The sequence below is a fragment of the Mirounga angustirostris genome, unplaced genomic scaffold, assembly GCF_029215605.1.
Source record: "Mirounga angustirostris isolate CCGP_5_RB_7025 unplaced genomic scaffold, mMirAng1.0.hap1 SCAF_4, whole genome shotgun sequence".
In the NCBI taxonomy this organism is placed as follows: domain Eukaryota; kingdom Metazoa; phylum Chordata; class Mammalia; order Carnivora; family Phocidae; genus Mirounga; species Mirounga angustirostris.
Genome location: NW_026991712.1, coordinates 151,798,857 through 151,817,760, shown reverse-complemented (window position 1 = coordinate 151,817,760; position 18,904 = coordinate 151,798,857). Strand labels below are relative to the sequence as shown.

Below are 18,904 nucleotides of genomic sequence, written 5' to 3'. Positions count from 1 at the left end.
AGAGGACTCATGAGGGGGGTGTGGTCACTGGCTTGCTGTCTTCACAGACATGTCCCAGGGCTATAGAAGCAAGTACATGCAAAGTAGACCCAGAGGGTGGAGCTAGAGTCAAGGAAAGAGGTTACAGGGAGGTGGCTCTTTCTGGGAATGGTGGAACTTTTTTCTCTTGGATATGGGGCTCAGGCTGCCTCAAGAAATGTGTGAGCAGAGGCTGAAAAGTTGTATTTCTGGAATGTTAAGAGAAAATATTGGTCTATACAATTTAGGTCCTTGCCCATAGGAGATAGGATCCTAATATATTTGCTAAATTTGAATGTGACCCCTATAGTCTGCCAACTCTAGAGACTGTGTGAGTTGTTAAGATCAGAGAGACCAGCTTTTCTAGGCATTTCTATGGCATTCTCATTTTTATATATGGTGTTGTGGTGGTAATCTTCCTTTAGGTACTTCTGGCTAACAATTATCTCTGTCTATAGGGGAAAAAAAAGCCAACTGGAAAGACAGGCAGGAGTTAACCTGACTTCTAGATCTGCTGTCACCAGCAGGTGCAGCCTGGAGATGGAAGAGTTAAGTGACACAATGATCATGATCCTTCCTGCCTGGTTCTTCACTGCCCTCAGGATAAAGTCCGAATTCTTTAGGTTGGCATTCAAGGCACTCGTGGGTCAGCCTCCACCTACCTCTCCTTCTTTCTCCATCACTACTCCTTCTGTTCTTCTTAGGCTGATCCTGTTCTCTTGTGATCTGGAACCACACAAAACTGTCAGGACTCATCATGTGTCTCAGCCTCTGTATCCATATTTTGATTCTCAGTTCAAGATGTCTTCGACTTAAGGATTTGTTTCCTCCCTTGTGCCCCTTCTCTGCCCACTACTTCTATTATATCAAGTCTCTTACCATCATTGCCATTATTAGTTTTTACATCTGTGTTGCCCACTACATTGAATATTTCTCAGGGACAAGGTGTGTTTGGTATTCATCTTTCTGTCTGCAACACCCAGTATAGAGCCTGTCAGGCAGAAGGTACTCATCAGATATTTACAGGATTGAAGAATGGCTTTGTAAGAATTTGGTAAATGAATATATATAGGTGAATAAAATATTTCCCTAGCCAGGACTGCTTTAGAGTCCATTTTTTTGCTTCTACAAAGGTTTGGCTTCAAGTTCCAACTTTATGGTATAGACAAATTACTTCATCTCATTGTGTCTCAGTTTTTAAAAATGCAAATGGAAGAAGGTAATACTGATATATCTCAGAGCTTAAATTCTTCTAAGTGAATCCTTCACCCCAAAACTCATCCCCTTTCCTGATTTAATTTATAGAATATTGTCTGTCTCTTGCTACTAGAATATAAGCCCTATGAGGACATGGATTTCTACCTGGTTTTCACTGCTATATCCCTAGAACCTGAACCATGCTTGTTCAATGTTAGGCATTCAATAACAGTATGAATCACATAATAAGGCTGTTGTGAGGATTGAGTGACATAATGTGTATGAAGATCACAACATTGGGCCTAGCACATACTAAGCACTCAATTAACTACCAGTATTATAAAATAAAGAGCAGATTAAGAGGCAACATTACAGCAGGCTGATGTCTGACTCAGAACATACAATCAGGATATCATGAACGTTTGAACCATAATTTATGTTGGAATTGGAAAGGATGCTTTTAAATAATCTGGCCTGACTTTCTAAAGCCCAAAGAGAAGTGCTGTGCTTTTCCCAAAGTCACAGAGCTAGCCAGTGTCAGAACCCAGACAATATTTTTCCCATATAAATGATTTTCTAGTGATTCCCTAAAATACACTATCCGATTATTTTCTTTGTTAGACACTTCCTTTTGGCAAGTATCCCTAAGTACAGGAATGGCTTTCCATCTAATCCTTTCAAAACACACACACACAAACACACACACACATACACGCAGAGTTAGGTGTTCATCTAATTAGTCCAATGATGTATGAAAATAATACCATAGTTACTGTGCCTGACAGTACAAGGGTTATATGATTTAAAAACTAATATTTGTCAATTAAAATCTACTTCTGGCTATGTTGGAAAGAGTGTATTGGTAAATCCTATTTCTAAAAAACAAACATAAAGCTGGACAAAACTGACACAATCATTTCAGTGTTTTGGAAATTGACCAAAGATATACAACAATCTCAAAACTGTTATGCTTAAAAAACTGCTGAACTTTGGGTAATAAGAATGGGAATCTGTGATGTGCTGTGGTTGTTCCATCTTCCCCCAAGCTTGGTGAATGTAGGGGTCTGTTAGGTTAGGCCATACTCTAAGGAGGATTGGAAGTTTCTCTGTCATGGTCAAAGGACTCAATTTGGAAAAGTGGGCAGTGCCCACACCTGGAAGTATTGTCTGTGGAAACATTCATCACAGAGGTTGGCAAGTAAGGAGGGCCTGCAGTTGCATAGCTGGGACAAACATATTCCTGGCTGAGACTGGGTGCAGGCTCAGTAGAGACCTGAGAAGGCTCAAGGCAGTCATACACTCTTGAACAACCTTGAAGCTGCACAAATGCTCATGGTAAACACAACACAGAAGGGAAAGTAAAAGCCAGGGCAGACTTGAAAATTGCCCAAACTTTGTGTTCCCCGTACCTGTGGGATGATGGAAATGTTCTAAAACTGGATTGTGGTGATAGTGTAAAACTACAAATTTACTAAAATTCACAGAACTGTACCCTTATAATGGATGAATTATATGGTATATTAATTATACCTCAATAAAGACAAGAATAAGAACAATTAAGACAACAGGAACAAAAAAGATCTTTTCCATGATATATTTATCTTAAATGTCAGATTGCAGCATTGATGCATATTCAAAGGGATTTTGTTTGGTGAGGTTAGATGGGGTCAGTAGTGAATAACAAAATAAGATGCCACTTCAGATGACATAATTAGTAGCAATAGCAGCTATGGACATGGTGATTAATAGTTCCAGCACTACTCAAAATCTTGCTTTCTGCCTACTTTCCCTGAGATCTGGATGTTGGCATGTTTAGCCTTCCCACTTATAATTATCCTCCCTCCAAATTGGAATAAGGATTAACTAATTATAGTGGTGCCTTCAGACATGAGCCATACCAAACACCCTGGTAATGAAGAATTGTCCTGTCTGCAAAGGTATGCCAGAAAGCCTTAAAGTCTCTGGCATCTGCTTTGAGGTCCAACCCATAGAGTTTCCCTAAATTAGTTTGGCCAGCCCAGGTATATGCTGCACTTCCACTAACTTTAATTTCTTAAGATGCTGCTTTGGATAAGGTAATCCCTTTCCCAAAAATCTACTGAGGCTCTCAATTGGTCCAATGTAGAAAATGTCAGTGATCCATCAAAATGCCAGGATGTGGTGGTAGAAGCCATGGGTTTAAACTTTGTCTCTGACATGAACTAGCCATATAGCTTTAAGTAAGTAACTTATCTTTTTAGACTTAGATTATTTATCCCCAAACTGGGATAATTTTGCCTACTCCATAAAACTATTGTGAGAAATAAGCAAGATAATATGCATAAAGTACTTGACCCCACATCTGTGTCCCCCCCCAATTCCTTAATATGACAATTAAAGCTTTCTAGAATTTGGCCCTGATATTCCTATTTATCCCAATCTTTTAGTAGGAAGATTCCCTATTCTAATCAAACCAGACTTCTAACCAACTGTCACCATGCAATGACTCTAGCTATATCCTGCTGTCTGGACTGACTTCTCCCCAACTCTGTATTTCGTATTCCTACCCATCTTATAAGACTCAGCTTAAAGACTTATCTTCTCCCTGATGGTTAGTCTGACCATTAACTCTCTATAAACAACTCGTGAGATCCTTAATTATATACTTTAAAAATATTATTTCTGTTTGAATAGGTCTTATTTCCTCAGGTATAGAATACATTTCTGGAAGAACACCAAGATTTGTTTTATATCCCTCAGTGCCCCTCATAAAGTCTGAAGTAGGACAAGGGTCTCAACTTGTTTCTCTTTTTCTCCCCAAGGAGTTCCTCAAAGAATAATTGGAAAACACTATTCAAGTCTAACTTTTTCATCTTATAGATGAAAAACTTTTCTCCAGAAAGGGTAAGTAACATTCAAGGTCATATGAGTAATTCGGTATTAAAGTTGAAAACGAAATTTAGGCTTCCTGTGGCAGAGGTATCAGGCTGTCCTTCAATATCAGTTCTCCTATGTATCTACAGGACTGCCAATTTTTAGCTGGAAACATGGTCACCCAGAACGAAGACTTCATGTCTCATCCTTACTTTAGAGAAGGGTGGGTATGAGTTCTATGAAATGGGATAGAAGAGAAAATGCTATGTAACTGCATCTTCTTTTTTCTCTCCATATCTTCTTCATCCTGCTGCCTAAAACACAGATGTGATGGTAGAATTCCACCCTGGATTCACACTGGATTCTTTCTTCCACTCATTCAATAATCTATGTAATAGCCATTCAGTATGTACCTCCATTCTGTTCGGCATAAATCTAAGAAAGGGCTTGGGTGGACACAGGAATGAAATATACAAATCCTGCCCTTAAAATTAAGAGTCACAAGTATTGAATGAACTTATCACTGTCTTAACTCATATCACAATTCATATGTCTGGCAAACACTCATCTCAGAATTTCTCTGGCAGTCTTATCTCAGATAATCTCACTGTTTCCAGTAATAAATTGTTGATCAATCTATATGTGCTTAATATGTTCTATTTGTCTTGCTACATTCACTCTCTGCTTTTCTCCATTTTCTCTGACCAGGGTGGCTTATCTGTATGGATTACATCAATGGGATCTCTTGTCCTCTGACTTCTGGTTGGGCTGGTCAATAAGGACCCCTAGCAGGAAATCAGAGGGAAGTAGGAGAATGAGTTCTATGTATTTATTTTTCTTTGTATTTACTATATTTCTATGTACTTATTTTTCTCACCTCCCTCTTTGTGGGGTCATCTCAGGCTAACTTTGTTCCTTATCTGAAGGTCACTCAATGTTCCACTCAAGGTGGCCCACTATATGACTCTTTACTATTGGGTTCTGGTAACCACTCCTTCCCTTCACACCCTTTGAACTGTTATTAACCCCAGGGAAATGCACTATACCCTGTGGTTTCCCTACACACTGCCCACACCTTGTAAATAGCCCATTTATTAAGCCCTCCTCGAATTATCCTAATATGAGGCTGCCACCTGTTTCCTGCTAGCATGCTGACTGATACACCATGTGCCCCAATTCTCAGTTCGAAATATATAGGCACCAGACACCCATGCACCCATCAGAAGCACTGTTGGGAAGACGGTTTAGCAAAATCTAAGTGCATAGAGAATCTCAGACTATAAGAATATCATCATGACCACTAGCTTTTGAGATCAGATTTGACTCTCAGGTACCTGAGCCATAAACAATCCCTCTTTATTTCTCTCCTTTTTGGGGGTATCCTGGACCAGACTCTATGTCTTTTAAACAGCCTACTCTTGAAAACTTTTATTTAGAAGTGGGACTCCCTTCTAGGTGGAACTCACAGTCACTGGGCAGAATCCATTTTTCCACCAACACATATCAGAACCTCGAGTATAGTATTTTCTGCCAATTCCACCAGTATCCTCACTTAGGATCTTTAAAGTACTCAATATGCCTATTTTAGGGGCACAATCCACAATTCTTAAAGAATGAAATATATTTGCAAATGACACTACAGATAAAGGGCTGGTATCCAAGATCTATAAAGAACTTCTCAAACTCAACACCCAAAAAACAAATAAGTCAAAAAATGGGCAGAAGACATGAAAAGACACTTCTCTGGAGAAGACATACAAATGCCTAACAAACACATGAAAAAATGTTCATCATCATTAGCCATCAGGGAAATTCAAATCAAAACCACACTGAGATACCACCTTACACCAGTTAGAATGGCAAAAATTGACAAGGCAAGAAACAACAAATGTTGGAGAGGTTGTGGAGAAAGGGGAACCCTCTTACACTGTTGGTGGGAATGCAAGTTGGTACAGCCACTTTGGAAAACAGTGTGGAGGTGCCTCAAAAAATTAAAAATAGAGCTACCCTATGACCCAGCAATTGCACTCCTGTGTATTTACCCCAAAGACACAAATGTAGTGAAAAGAAGGGCTATATGCACCCCAGTGTTCATAGCAGCAATGTCCACAATAGCCTAACTGTGGAAAGAGCCAAGATACCCTTCAACAGATGAATGGATGAAAATGTGGTCCATATATACAATGGAATATTACTCAGCCATCAGAAAGGATGAATACCCAACTCTTGCATCAACATGGATGGGACTGGAGGAGATTATGCTAAGTGAAATAAGTCAAGCAGAGAAAGTCAATTATCATATGGTTTCACTTATTTGTGGAACATAAGGAATAGCATGGAGGACATTAGGAGAAGGAATGGAAAAATGAAGCGGGGGAAATCGGAGGGAGAGATAACCATGAGAAACTATGGACTCTGAGAAACAAACAGGGTTTTAGAGGGGAGGGGAGACGGGGGATGTGTTAGCCCCGAGATGGGTATTAAGGAGGGCATGTACTGCATGGAGCACTAGGTGTTATATGAAAACAATGGGTCGTGGATCACCACATCAAAAACTAATGATGTATTGTGTGGTGACTAACATAACATAATAAAATTTTAAAAATTTTAAAAAAATGTAAAAATAAACTTAAACACAGAAGTTTAAATAAAAAAGAATGAAACATAAAAACAATTTGTCACCTGCTTATTCATTACAAGTAATTGAAGTATCACTGACCACAGAGAATAATAGTAGGCAGAATAATGCACCCCTTTCCCAAAATGTCTATGTTCTAATCCCAGAAAACTATGAATATATTACTTTATATGACAAAAGTGACTTTACCAAAGTGATTAAGTTAAAGATCTCTAGATAGAGATATTATCTTGGATAGTCTGGATGAGCCCAACATAATCACAAGGGTCCTTATAAGTAAAAGAGGGAGGCAGGAGATCCAGTGTCAGAGTGATGCAGCGTGAGAAAGACTCAACCAGCCATTGCTGGCTTTGAAGATGGAAGGGAACTACAAGCTAAGAAATGCAAACAGCCTCTAGAAGCTGGAAAGAACAGGGAAATGAATTCTCTCCTGGAACCTTCAAAAGGAAGGCAGACCTGCTGATACCTTGATTTTAACCCAATTTCAGACTTCTCCTGAACAGTAAGATAATAATTTGTGTTGTTGTAAGCCACCAAGTTCATGGCAATTTGTTATGCCAGCAATAGGAAATAATTCAGAATGTAAGACTGAAATCTCCAGACCCAGAGAACTAAACCTGGGAGGGAAGAAGTGTTGGGAACTGATGGATGGCAGAGACAGAACACATTGTGGGCAGCACAACCAAACTGCACACCACTTGCTAACCTGCACTGCAGGCAAGTTGAATTCATTAAAAGACAAATGTATTTTTTATCTCAGAGGCTCACACTCATAAAATGCTTTCATGCCTTTAACAGGCCTGTAACACCTGGTAGGAGCCTCCTTCTTTTCTCAGCAGAGTTTTTGTATTTTGTTAGAGAGCATTATCAGCTTCAATTCAGAAGGACAAGCATCTGTCTCATATCTTATTCTGTGACTTCCTCTTGGCCACAGAGGCAAAGAATAGCACAATAAAAATAATTATACTTAAAAGTTCCAGAGCATATACAAAGCATCAATATCCATTGTTTGCATTCTATAAAAACTCATTACTAAGCTCCTCCCCCAAGGCTGCCTATTTCTGAGTAGGCCTTACCACGCTCTGACCCAGCTGCTCCCGAAAGAAGTAATCCATGTTTCTCTTTTGCAGGCTGTCAAGGTAATGCTGAAAGCGTGTGTATGTATATGGGTAGCAGTAAGCAAACTGGTAAATATCTTCTTCTCGGTCAAAACAAAATGCAAAGGACATCACATAATTCTTCCTATGGTCCGGGCACCGGTAGTAGTAAACATTTTTAGGTGGCAGCCTTTGCCTGAAAGATACAAACAAAAAAATGTGGGCATATCGGACAATCATTCAAGCTTCAAAAGGTAATAACTATAACATCAAGAACTCCACGTGGTGCCTGGGAACAAGAACCATACCATCTATGGTCAAAAAGAGACCAGAATTTGGCAGCACTTTGTTCAAATTCCAGTCCTGCCCTTTATCAGCTGTTTGGAAAATGCAAAGTTGAACAAAGATTTTAGTCATTGTTTACTCTTTTTTTTTCTTTTTTTTTATTCTTATGTTAATCCCCATACATTACATCATTAGTTTTAGATGAAGTGTTCCATGATTCATTGTTTGTGCATAACACCCAGTGCTCCATGCAGAATGTGCCCTCCTTAATACCCACCACCAGGCTAACCCATCCTCCCACCCCCCTCCCCTCTAGAACCCTGTTTGTTTTTCAGAGTCCATCATCTCTCATGGTTCGTCTACCCCTCCGATTTTCCCCGCTTCATTCTTCCCCTCCCGCTACCTTCTTCTTCTTCTTTTTTTTTTTTCTTAACATATATTGCATTATTTGTTTCAGAGGTACAGATCTGAGATTCAACAGTCTTGCACAATTCACAGCGCTTACCAGAGCACATACCCTCCCCAGTGTCTATCACCCAGTCATCCCATTCCTCCCACCCCACCCCCCACTCCAGCAACCCTCAGTTTGTTTCCTGCGATTAAGAATTTCTCATGTCAGTGAGATCATATGATACATGTCTTTCTCTGTTTGACTTATTTCGCTCAACATAATACCCTCCATTTCCATCCACGTCGTTGCAAATGGCAAGATCTCATTCCTTTTGATGGCTGCATAATATTCCATTGTATATATATACCACATCTTCTTTAACCATTCATCTGCCGATGGACATCTTGGCTCTTTCCACAGTTTGGCTATTGTGGACATTGCTGCTATAAACATCGGGGTGCACGTACCCTTTCGGATCCCTACTTTTGTATTTTGGGGGTAAATACCCAGTAGTGCAATTGCTGGATCATAGGGTAGCTCTATTTTCCACTTTTTGAGGAACCTCCATACTGTTTTCCAGAGTGGCTGCACCAGCTTGCATTCCCACCAACAGTGTAGGAGGGTTCCCCTTTCTCCGCATCCCCGCCAACATCTGTCGTTTCCTGACTTGTTAATTTTAGCCATTCTGACTGGTGTGAGGTGGTATCTCATTGAGGTTTTGATTTGGATTTCCCTGATGCCGAGCGATATTGAGCACTTTTTCATGTGTCTGTTGGCCATTTGGATGTCTTCTTTGGGAAAATGTCTGTTCATGCCTTCTGCCCATTTCTTGATTGGATTCTTTGTTCTTTGGGTGTTGAGTTTGATCAGTTCTTTATAGATTTTGGATACTAGCCCTTTATCTGATATGTCATTTGCAAATATCTTCTCCCATTCTGTCGGTTGTCTTTTGGTTTTGTTGACTGTTTCTTTTGCTTTGCAGAAGCTTTTTACCTTGATGAAGTCCCAATAGTTCATTTTTGCCCTTGCTTCCCTTGTCTTTGGCGATGTTTCTAGGAAGAAGTTGCTTCGGCTGAGGTCAAAGAGGTTGCTGCCTGTGTTCTCCTTTAGGATATTGATGGACTCCTGTCTCACATTGAGGTCTTTCAACCATTTGGAGTCTATTTTTGTGTGTGGTGTAAGGAAACAGTCCAGTTTCATTCTTCTGCATGTGGCTATCCAATTTTCCCAACACCATTTGTTGAAGAGACTGTCTTTGTTCCATTGGACATTCTTTCCTGCTTTGTCAAAGATGAGTTAACCATAGAGTTGAGGGTCCATTTCTGGGCTCTCTATTCTGTTCCATTGATCTATGTGTCTGTTTTTGTGCCAGTACCATACTGTCTTGATGATGACAGCTTTGTAATAGAGCTGGAAGTCCGGAATTGTGATGCCACCATCTTTGCTTTTCTTTTTCAACATTCTTCTGGCTATTCAGGGTCTTTTCTGGTTCCATACAAATTTTAGGATTCTTTGTTCCATTTCTTTGAAAAAAGTGGATGGTATTTTGATGGGGATTGCATTGAATGTGTAGATTGCTCTAGGTAGCATTGACATCTTCACAATATTTGTTCTTCCAATCCATCAGCATGGAACGTTTTTCCATTTCTTTGTGTCTTCCTCAATTTCTTTCATGAGGATTTTATAGTTTTCTGAGTAAAGATCCTTTGTCTCTTTGGTTAGATTTATTCCTAGTTATCTTATGGTTTTGGGTGCAATTGTAAATGGGATCGACTCCTTAATTTCTCTTTCTTCTGTCTTGTTGTTGGTGTATAGGAATGCCACCGACTTCTGTGCATTGATTTTATATCCTGCCACTTTACTGAATTCCTGGATGAGTTCTAGCAGTTTTGGGGTGGAGTCTTTTGGGTTTTCCACATAAAGTATCATATCATCTGCAAAGAGTGAGAGTTTGACTTCTTCTTTGCCGATTTGGATGCCTTTTATTTCTTTTTGTTGTCTGATTGCTGTGGCTAGGACTTCTAGTACTATGTTGAATAGCAGTGGTGATAGTGGACATCCCTGCCACGTTCCTGACCTTAGGGGGAAAGCTCTCAGTTTTTCCCCATTGAGAATGATATTCGCTGTAGGTTTTTCATAGATGGCTTTTATGATATTGAGGTATGTACCCTCGATTGATAAGATGTTGGTTGAAAAAGGGAAAAAGAAAAATTCAAAAAGAAAAAAAAAGAAAAAAAGACAGTTAAAAAAAATTAACTTTGAAAGACTAAAGAATCATGGTAAAAAAGCCATGAATTCTATGTGCAGTGTTCCCCTAGCGCTGGAGTTCTGCCGTTCTCATTGATCGGTAAACTTAGTCTTGGCTGGCTGTTCTCGCTGATCTTCTGGGGAGGGGCCTATTGCCGTGGTTTCCAAATGTCTCTGCCGGAGGCGGAATTGCCCCGCCTTTGCCCCCTCCCGGCTAAGTAATCTGCTCGGGTTTGCTCTCCGGGGCTTTTGTTCCCTGCGAGCTTTCCGTACAGCTTTGGAGGCGGAGAGTGAAAATGGCGGCCTCCCAATCTCCGCCCCGGAGGAGCTGAGAACTCGGGGCCCCGCTCCCCAGTGAGCCCCCAGAGAAAAGCCGTCAGTCACTCCCGTCTCCCCGGTCTCCCACTGCACTCCGTGCTCACCCGGCCTGTGACCGCGCGTTTCTATCTCTGGCACCCGACCCCGGGTGGAGTCTCCAAACCCAGCAGATCCCTGCGGTGCACTCTCGCGCAGCTCCTCCCGGGGGAGGAAGGTGAGTCTCCCCGGATCTGCCGCTTGTTGGGTCCCTGCTGGAGGAGCAGGGGCCTGACTGTGCCACGGATCACGGTTTAGGGAACCCCGAGCTGAGAGCCCGCGCCTGGGCTCTGCCTCTGCAGCCGGCTTCCCTGCTTCGTTACCTGGGAGCTCTGCCACACTCAGGCACCCCCGGTCTTTCTGTGACCCCGAGGGTCCTGAGACCACACTGTCCCGGAGGGTTCCACCCCCCGCTTAGCCACCAGAGTGACGTCCCTCAGCGGAGCAGACTTTTAAAAGTTCCGATTTTGTGCTCCGTGGTTCTATCACTTGCCAGAAGCGGCCGACGGAGGCCCCTCCCCCACCGTCTATCCTCCCGAATATCGCCTCGGATTCACTTCTCTGCACGTCCTACCTTCCAGAAAGTGGTCGCTTTTCTGATGAGAGAGTTGTTGCTATTCCTTTCTTCGATCTCCTGTTGGGTTTGTAGGTGTTCAGAATGGTTTGATCCCTATCCAGCTGAGTTCCTGAGAGGAGACGAAATCCCGGTCTCCTACTCCTCCGCCATCTTGCTCCGCCCCCCAGTCATTGTTTACTCTTATTTTGAGCACTTATTATATGCCTAGGCATTGTAATACATTCTTGATGTATAATGGTAAATAAGATAGGTAACATGTTTGTCTTCATGGGGTCTATACTCTGGTGAGGAAGCAGTCAATGAAATATTAAAAATAAATATACAATATAGTTACAGACTCTTAAAGTGCCTTGAGGGCAACTAAAGACTGTGATGTTATACTGAAATAAATAGGGGAGGCCTACTTTTCCTAGGGAAGTCAGGTTTTTGTATTATAAGGCTAATTCAGACCTTTTTAAAATAAGCTAATATGCATTGTAAATATTCAAGGGGAGGAAAGAATATTCAACATTTCTTTAAATTATTATTATTGTTGTTTTCCTACAGACCATTCCATGACACTAATTTTCTACAGAAGCACTTGGGGAAATACTGCTTCTAATATACTGTGTAGGCCATTTGGCTAAGTCATCACGCTCATTCTCCAATAAGGAACTCTGAAACATATACATGAGAAAAGGCAAAATGTTCCAGTCATAATTCCCATAACTTCTTTACATTCATCCACACCGTAGGCTCACTGTACCCTCTCATGCTGTATGACATCGAAATTATTCACACTGCTTTCCTGCAGTGAATGTCTCTCATTTCTGTGCCTTCAAAATCCTGTTGATCCTACAACACCCATCCCAAACTGTGCCTTTTCTATTATCATCCACTGACAATTCCAGGCCCGTTCAGCTCCCACATTTTGCAGTAACTCTTGCTTCTTTATTGATGGCTTCATAAGTCTTAACCACTAGGATCAGTTTGGAAGCTCCTTAGAGGTAGGTATGTTTCTGAGGGTTACTGGCACAGTGGGTGAAGGATGCAAGGCTCACCTGTAGGGGCTTGGCATTCAACTGAGAAGCCATGAGACACAGGAGTATGTAGAGGACAGTGTGAGGAGGAGGGTATAGGTGATGAGGTTGAGAAAAAACAAGATTGGTGGTGGCTCCAGGTAAAAAAGCCTGCAGAAAATTGTTAAGAGCTCCCAGAGCATTGTAACATGTAGTTTGTTGCAGAATCTTGCTTCTACCTTGGTGTCCTTCTGAGGCTGCCTAAGTAGCCAGGGTGGGAAGTAAGGCTGTGGGCTTCCTGTGGAAGAGCAGAGGTTGCAAGGCACTAATTCTGTACATATGGCAGCTTGTATTGTTTGCCTGTAGCCCTGGATCTTATGAATCTCACCCAAACATTAAGTGAAAAGCAGAGAGGGGAAGAAGACAAAAATTAAGGAGGGAAAAAAGGAAAAGAAGGATTGAGGGAAGAATAAGGGAAAAGAGAAGGGAAGGAATGAACAGAACATACACAGTATGGGTTGTTTCTGGGGTTCATTCAGTACCTGATTTAATTCTCATATCTCAAAGTGGATATTATCCCACTTTGCAGATGTGGTCGTGGAGGCTCATAAAAGTTAAGGAGCTTACCCATAATCTCGAACAAGTAAATGATAGAGCTGAGACTCAAATTTGTTTCTGTATGATTCCAAGTCTAGTACCTAGAACACTCCTCCATAATCCCTCTTGGTAAGTTATGAACTTCTGGCATTCCAGATATGAGTGTGTGCAAAAGCCAGGAGGCAAGAGAGAACAAGTAAAACGTTGGAACTGAAAGGAATTCATCATGACTGAAGCACAAAGACTGAGAAGGGAAATCATGAGAAATGTGTCTGAAGAGGAAGGCAGCAGTCAGACTGGAAAGGGATTTGTTAAAGAATTTAAAAATTATCCTGAAGTCACAGGGTACCTTTCAAGTGAGTGAAAGAAGTTAAGCATCATAACTGTGCCAGTCCATGGAATCGATGATAGTGGACAGAAGGACAGGAGAGTAGCTGCACAGGTGTAGATAACAAGACAGATTTGACTGTATTAGAAAAAAGTGGCTGAAGTGATGGGACATAAAGTCTAAAATGGTTGAGAACCTGAAAGTGCTGAGGAGGGCGGAGTGGTATAGAGAAGAGCATAAGCAATCAAGGAACAGGGCTTTGCACCATAAATGTCAGTGGTAGTATCATAGGCTGTCTACGGATGTGCTTGGGCCCACCAACAGAATCCATTTGCCTCTTACTCCCAAAGCCACCACAAATAAATATGCAGATAACAACAGTCTTCTTGTAATGCAAATCTAACTTTAAGACAAGCCCCTCCTAGGCACTCCTCCTTTCTAACCAGCTTGCTACCCTAGACCTTCCTAATTTGAAATGTTGGGGCTACCAGTGATGAGACAGAAATAATGGCCTGGAAGGTGCATGGGGAGTGAAGAGAAAAGTCATCTCCTCCTGATATTTCTGTATGTGGAGTAAGAGAATGAGCAGCGCTTGAGAGGGTAATGGGGGGAAAAATGGCCTCCATATCAGGTCTTACTTCATTGTTTTATGTAGCAAACATTTGTTAAATATCAAGCACCAAGCATTGTTTGATTAAGAGAAGAGGTAAAGGAAGCAGTGGACTAAAAGACTGAGAACCCAAGTGAGATTATTAACCATAAAGCTGAGTTTCAGAGGAAAAGGTGGAAAGTTTTGGATAGAGAAAGGAACAGTGGAAAACCAAGATCAGACCAGTGCAGAGAGGAGGCTATGGAAAGAACAGGCAATTGTCTACATGTGTGACATGACTGAATATGCAAGAATGTGAGGCTGGTGGAATGACCTAGTCTCAGGGTTCCAGATTTGCATTCAAGTTGAAAGTGGCCTGGAGGTCTCTCATCAGTGGTCTGCGATACTGGCTTCAGACCCTGGCTCGCAGATCTGAGCACAAGGTGAGCATGTCTTCATATGCTAGTGATTCGTACAGTGATAGGCCCCTCGGGTTATGATGCTCATGTTCTCAACTCTTCATTTACTAGTATATCCGATCAGGGTCCATGCTTTAAATTCGATCACCCCAGTTTTCTCCTATTCTAGCCAAGATTAGCATCTTGACTCTGAGAGCCTACCATCTCCACCAAATTTGATTATGTGCTATCAAGAGAATTCATCGAATGCCTGCAGCTGTCCCAGCTCCTCTCCTGCGTGGGTTGGATGCCTAACCTGATTTGCAGACAGAGTGAAGGTAATGGGCCCTGGGGTAATCATTCAAGGAAGCTGAGATGCTGCTCAGGGCTTAGGTTTTCTAGACTCTGCTAAGAATACAAATAAAAATCTGTTTGAGAAGCGCTCAGTAGGCCAAATTCATGAGGACTTTCAAGTAACACAAAGAAGAGAGGAAAATAAAGCTGGTACTAAGTAGGAAAAATGTCTCTCTCATTTGTAATGCACTTCTGGTTTATCTCTTATTTTGCTTATTATATTTTTACTATGTCTCAGGCATCATGTTAAATGTTTTATATGCATTTCATTTAAACTTCACAATAACCCCATGAGCCAGGGGCTATTAACATCCCTTTTACACAGACAAGAAAATTGAAGCTCAGAGAGGTAAAAAAAATTCCCCGAAGTGGCAGGGTTAGTAATCCACAGAGCTTCTATTAGACTCCGAAGTCTGTCCTCATAATCCCTATGGTACCACACCACTCTCCTTTTCCCCCTTGCCATCCAGCTCATAGCCTTATTTCTGCTTCCAGAAAAATCTGCTCTCACAGTACTCTCTTGCTAAAGATTCTTCAAACAGCTCCCTATCTTTATTTATTTATTTATTTTTAAAGATTTTATTTATTTATTTGACACAGATAGCGAGCGAGAGAGAGAACACAAGCCGGGGGAGTGGGAGAGGGAGAAGCAGGCTTCCCCCAGAGCAAGGAGCCCGATGCGGGGCTCGATCCTAGGACCCTGGGATCATGACCTGAGCAGAAGGCAGATGCTTAATGACTGAGCCACCCAGGTGCCCCAACAGCGCTCTATCTTTAATTCTGGTTTAGCCCACAAGGCTTCCTGAGATCTTCCTGTGATCTGGTATCATCAGCCATTTCTTCCTCCTTGAACCCTTTATTTCATTCATACTGAGCTACTCACAACTCCCTAACACAATTTTATGCCATTCCTCCCATACCTCTATGGGATCTCTTTGTATTTGATCTTTTTTCCATTTGGACTGCCTTCCTTGCCATCTTACCTACTTGGTGAACTGCTACTCACAGATGTGGTATAAGGTAGATTGTCAAGGCTAAAATAATTTTTAAATGAACTAGTTAATTAATGGACAAAACAATGTATAAATAAATGTTTATCCTTTAACACACTTCTCTGAATCCTTCTCTGACCATTCAATTTTCATTAATTTTTTCTCTACTTTAACATATAATATTAAAATAAGTTTCATAACTTGGTATATTCCTTAACAATGAACACCAAAAGTAAATGGAGACTTCTTCAAAGAAAGGGTAGGCTTTTTGTTTTTTGTTTTGTTTTGTTTTTTTAAGATTTTATTTATTTGACAGAGAGAGACACAGTGAGAGAGGGAACACAAGCAGAGGGGGTGGGAGAGGGAGAAGCAGGCTTCCCGCAGAGCAGGGAGCCCGATGTGGGGCTCGATCCCAGGACTCTGGGATCATGACCTGAGCCGAAGGCAGACGCTTAACGGCTGAGCCACCCAGGCGCCCCTAAAGGGTAGGCTTTTTGAAGACAGGAAGAGTGTCACCTTTTTCCTCTCTTTCTCACTAGAAATGGCACAGAGAAGTTAACAATACTTGCTTATTTTAAAAAGCTATGATAAAAGGAAAAGAAGACTCATCTCTGAAGATAAATGGTAGATATCATAGGGAGGTAGATTTTAGTTCAGTATAGACTCTTTAGCATTCAACTGGTGAAGGGAAAGTAGAAAGGTCCATGTTACAGGGGAGTATGAACATGGGAAGCTTTATGGGATCCCATAAAATAAGTTCTTATCGTTGATGTTAGGTTAGACAAGGCAGCCTTCTGATTCCATTTAATAGTTAGTCTGAGATATCAGTGAAAACAATACAACAATGATGATAATAGTTATTACAATTATAATTCCTAATATGTATACATATCATAGACCCTGTGTATAATTTAAGTACATTACGATGTATTAAGTCCTTTAATCCTCACAACCATCTTCTAAGGTTATTCCTTTTATCCCAATGATAGGATGAAAATGAAGATGGGGTCAAGAATGTTTGTTCTTAAGGAGAAATTTGTCCATGACTCCCCAGAAGACTTCATAAAGGAAATAGTCCAACATTTGATTCTGCCAGAGATGTAGAGATTCAAGACCTGGAGTGTATGCTCTCAGGACCTAGAAACTAAAGGCTGATCCAGGTCTTGGAACAAACCAACATCCTGGGTCCATCCTGATGACTGAAGAGGGCATCCACATGTGTGAGGGGACCCTGTAACTCACATCCTCAGATCCAGTCATGCATGCATATGTGAGTGAGCAAAGCACACACACACACATTCACACAATGGATGTACATACTGAACAAATTCACAATCATACCATATATACCTCTCTATTATTTGTGCCACTACCATACTGTCTTGATGATTACAGCTTTGTAATACAGCTTGAAGTCCGGAATTGTGATGCCGCCAGCTTTGCTTTTCTTTTTCAACATTCCTCTGGCTATTCGGGGTCTTTTCTGGTTCCAAACAAATTTTAGGGTTCTTTGTTCCATTTCTTTGAAAAAAGTTGATGGTATTTTGATAGGGATTGCTTTGAATGTGTAGATTGCTCTAGGTAGCATTGACCTCTTCACAATATTTGTTCTTCCAATCCATGAGCATGGAACGTTTTTCCATTTCTTTGTGTCTTCCTCAATTTCTTTCATGAGGATTTTATAGTTTTCTGAGTACAGATCCTTTGCTTCTTTGGTTAGATTTATTCCTAGGTATCTTATAGTTTTGGGTGCAACTGTAAATAGGATCGACTTCTCAATTTCTCTTTCTTCTGTCTTGTTGTTGGTGTATAGGAATGCCACTGATTTCCGTGCATTGATTTTATATCCTGCCACTTTACTGAATTCCTGTATGAGTTCTAGCAGTTTTGGGGTGGAGTCTTTTGGGTTTTCCACATAAAGTATTATATCATCTGCAAAGAGTGAGAGTTTGACTTCTTTGCCAATTTGGATGCCTTTTATTTCTTCTTGTTGTCTGATTGCAATGGCTAGGACTTCTAATACTATGTTGAATAGCAGTGGTGAGAGTGGTCATCCTTGCCATGTTCCTGACCTTAGGGGGAAAGCTCTCAGGTTTTCGCCATTGAGAATGATATGTGCTGTGGGTTTTTCATAGATGGCTTTTATGATATTGAGGTATGTACCCTCTATCCCTATACGCTGAAGAGTTTTGATCAAGAAAGGATGCTGTACTTTGTCAAATGCTTTTTCTGCATCTATTAAGAGGATCATATGATTCTTGTTCTTTCTTTGTTAATGTATTGTATCACGTTGATTGATTTGCGGATGTTGAACCAACCTTGCAACCCAGGGATAAATCCCACTTGGTCGTGGTGAATAATGCTTTTAATGTACTGTTGGATCCTATTGGCTAGTATTTTGGTGAGAATTTTTGCATCCATGTTCATCAAGGATATTGGTCTATAATTCTCCTTTTTGATGGGGTCTTTGTCTGGTTTGGGGATCCAGGTAATGGTGGCCTCATAAAACGAGTTTGGAAGTTTTCCTTCCATTTCTATTTTTTGGAACAGTTTCAGAAGAATAGGTATTAATTCTTCTTGAAATGTTTGGTAGAATTTCCCTGGGAAGCCATCTGGCCCTGGACTTCTGTTTGTTGGGAGATTTTTGATGACTGCTTCAATTTCCTTAGTGGTTATAGGTCTGTTCAGGTTTTCTGTTTCTTCCTGGTTCAGTTTTGGTAGTTGATACATCTCTAGGAATGCATCCATTTCTTCCAGGTTATCTAATTTGCTGGCATAGAGTTGCTCCTAATATGTTCTTATAATTGTTTGTATTTCTTTGGTGTTGGTTGTGATCTCTCCTCTTTCATTCATGATTTTGTTGATTTGGGTCATTTCTCTTTTCTTTTGATAAGTCTGGCCAGGGTTTATCAATCTTGTTAATTCTTTCAAAGAACCAGCTCCCAGTTTCATTGATCTGTTCTACTGTTCTTTTAGTTTCTGTTTCATTGA

General features: G+C 40.9%; 1 protein-coding gene across 1 annotated transcript in view; it reads right to left on the bottom strand.

The window, feature by feature from the left end:
• AGBL4 (AGBL carboxypeptidase 4) overlaps positions 1–18,904 on the bottom strand; it is a 1,423,919-nt gene that overhangs the window by 476,394 nt on the left and 928,621 nt on the right. The window contains exon 5 of the mRNA XM_064589176.1: positions 7,783–7,999. Coding sequence (XP_064445246.1) covers positions 7,783–7,999 — 217 coding nt within the window. The remainder of the gene's footprint in view (positions 1–7,782; positions 8,000–18,904) is intronic.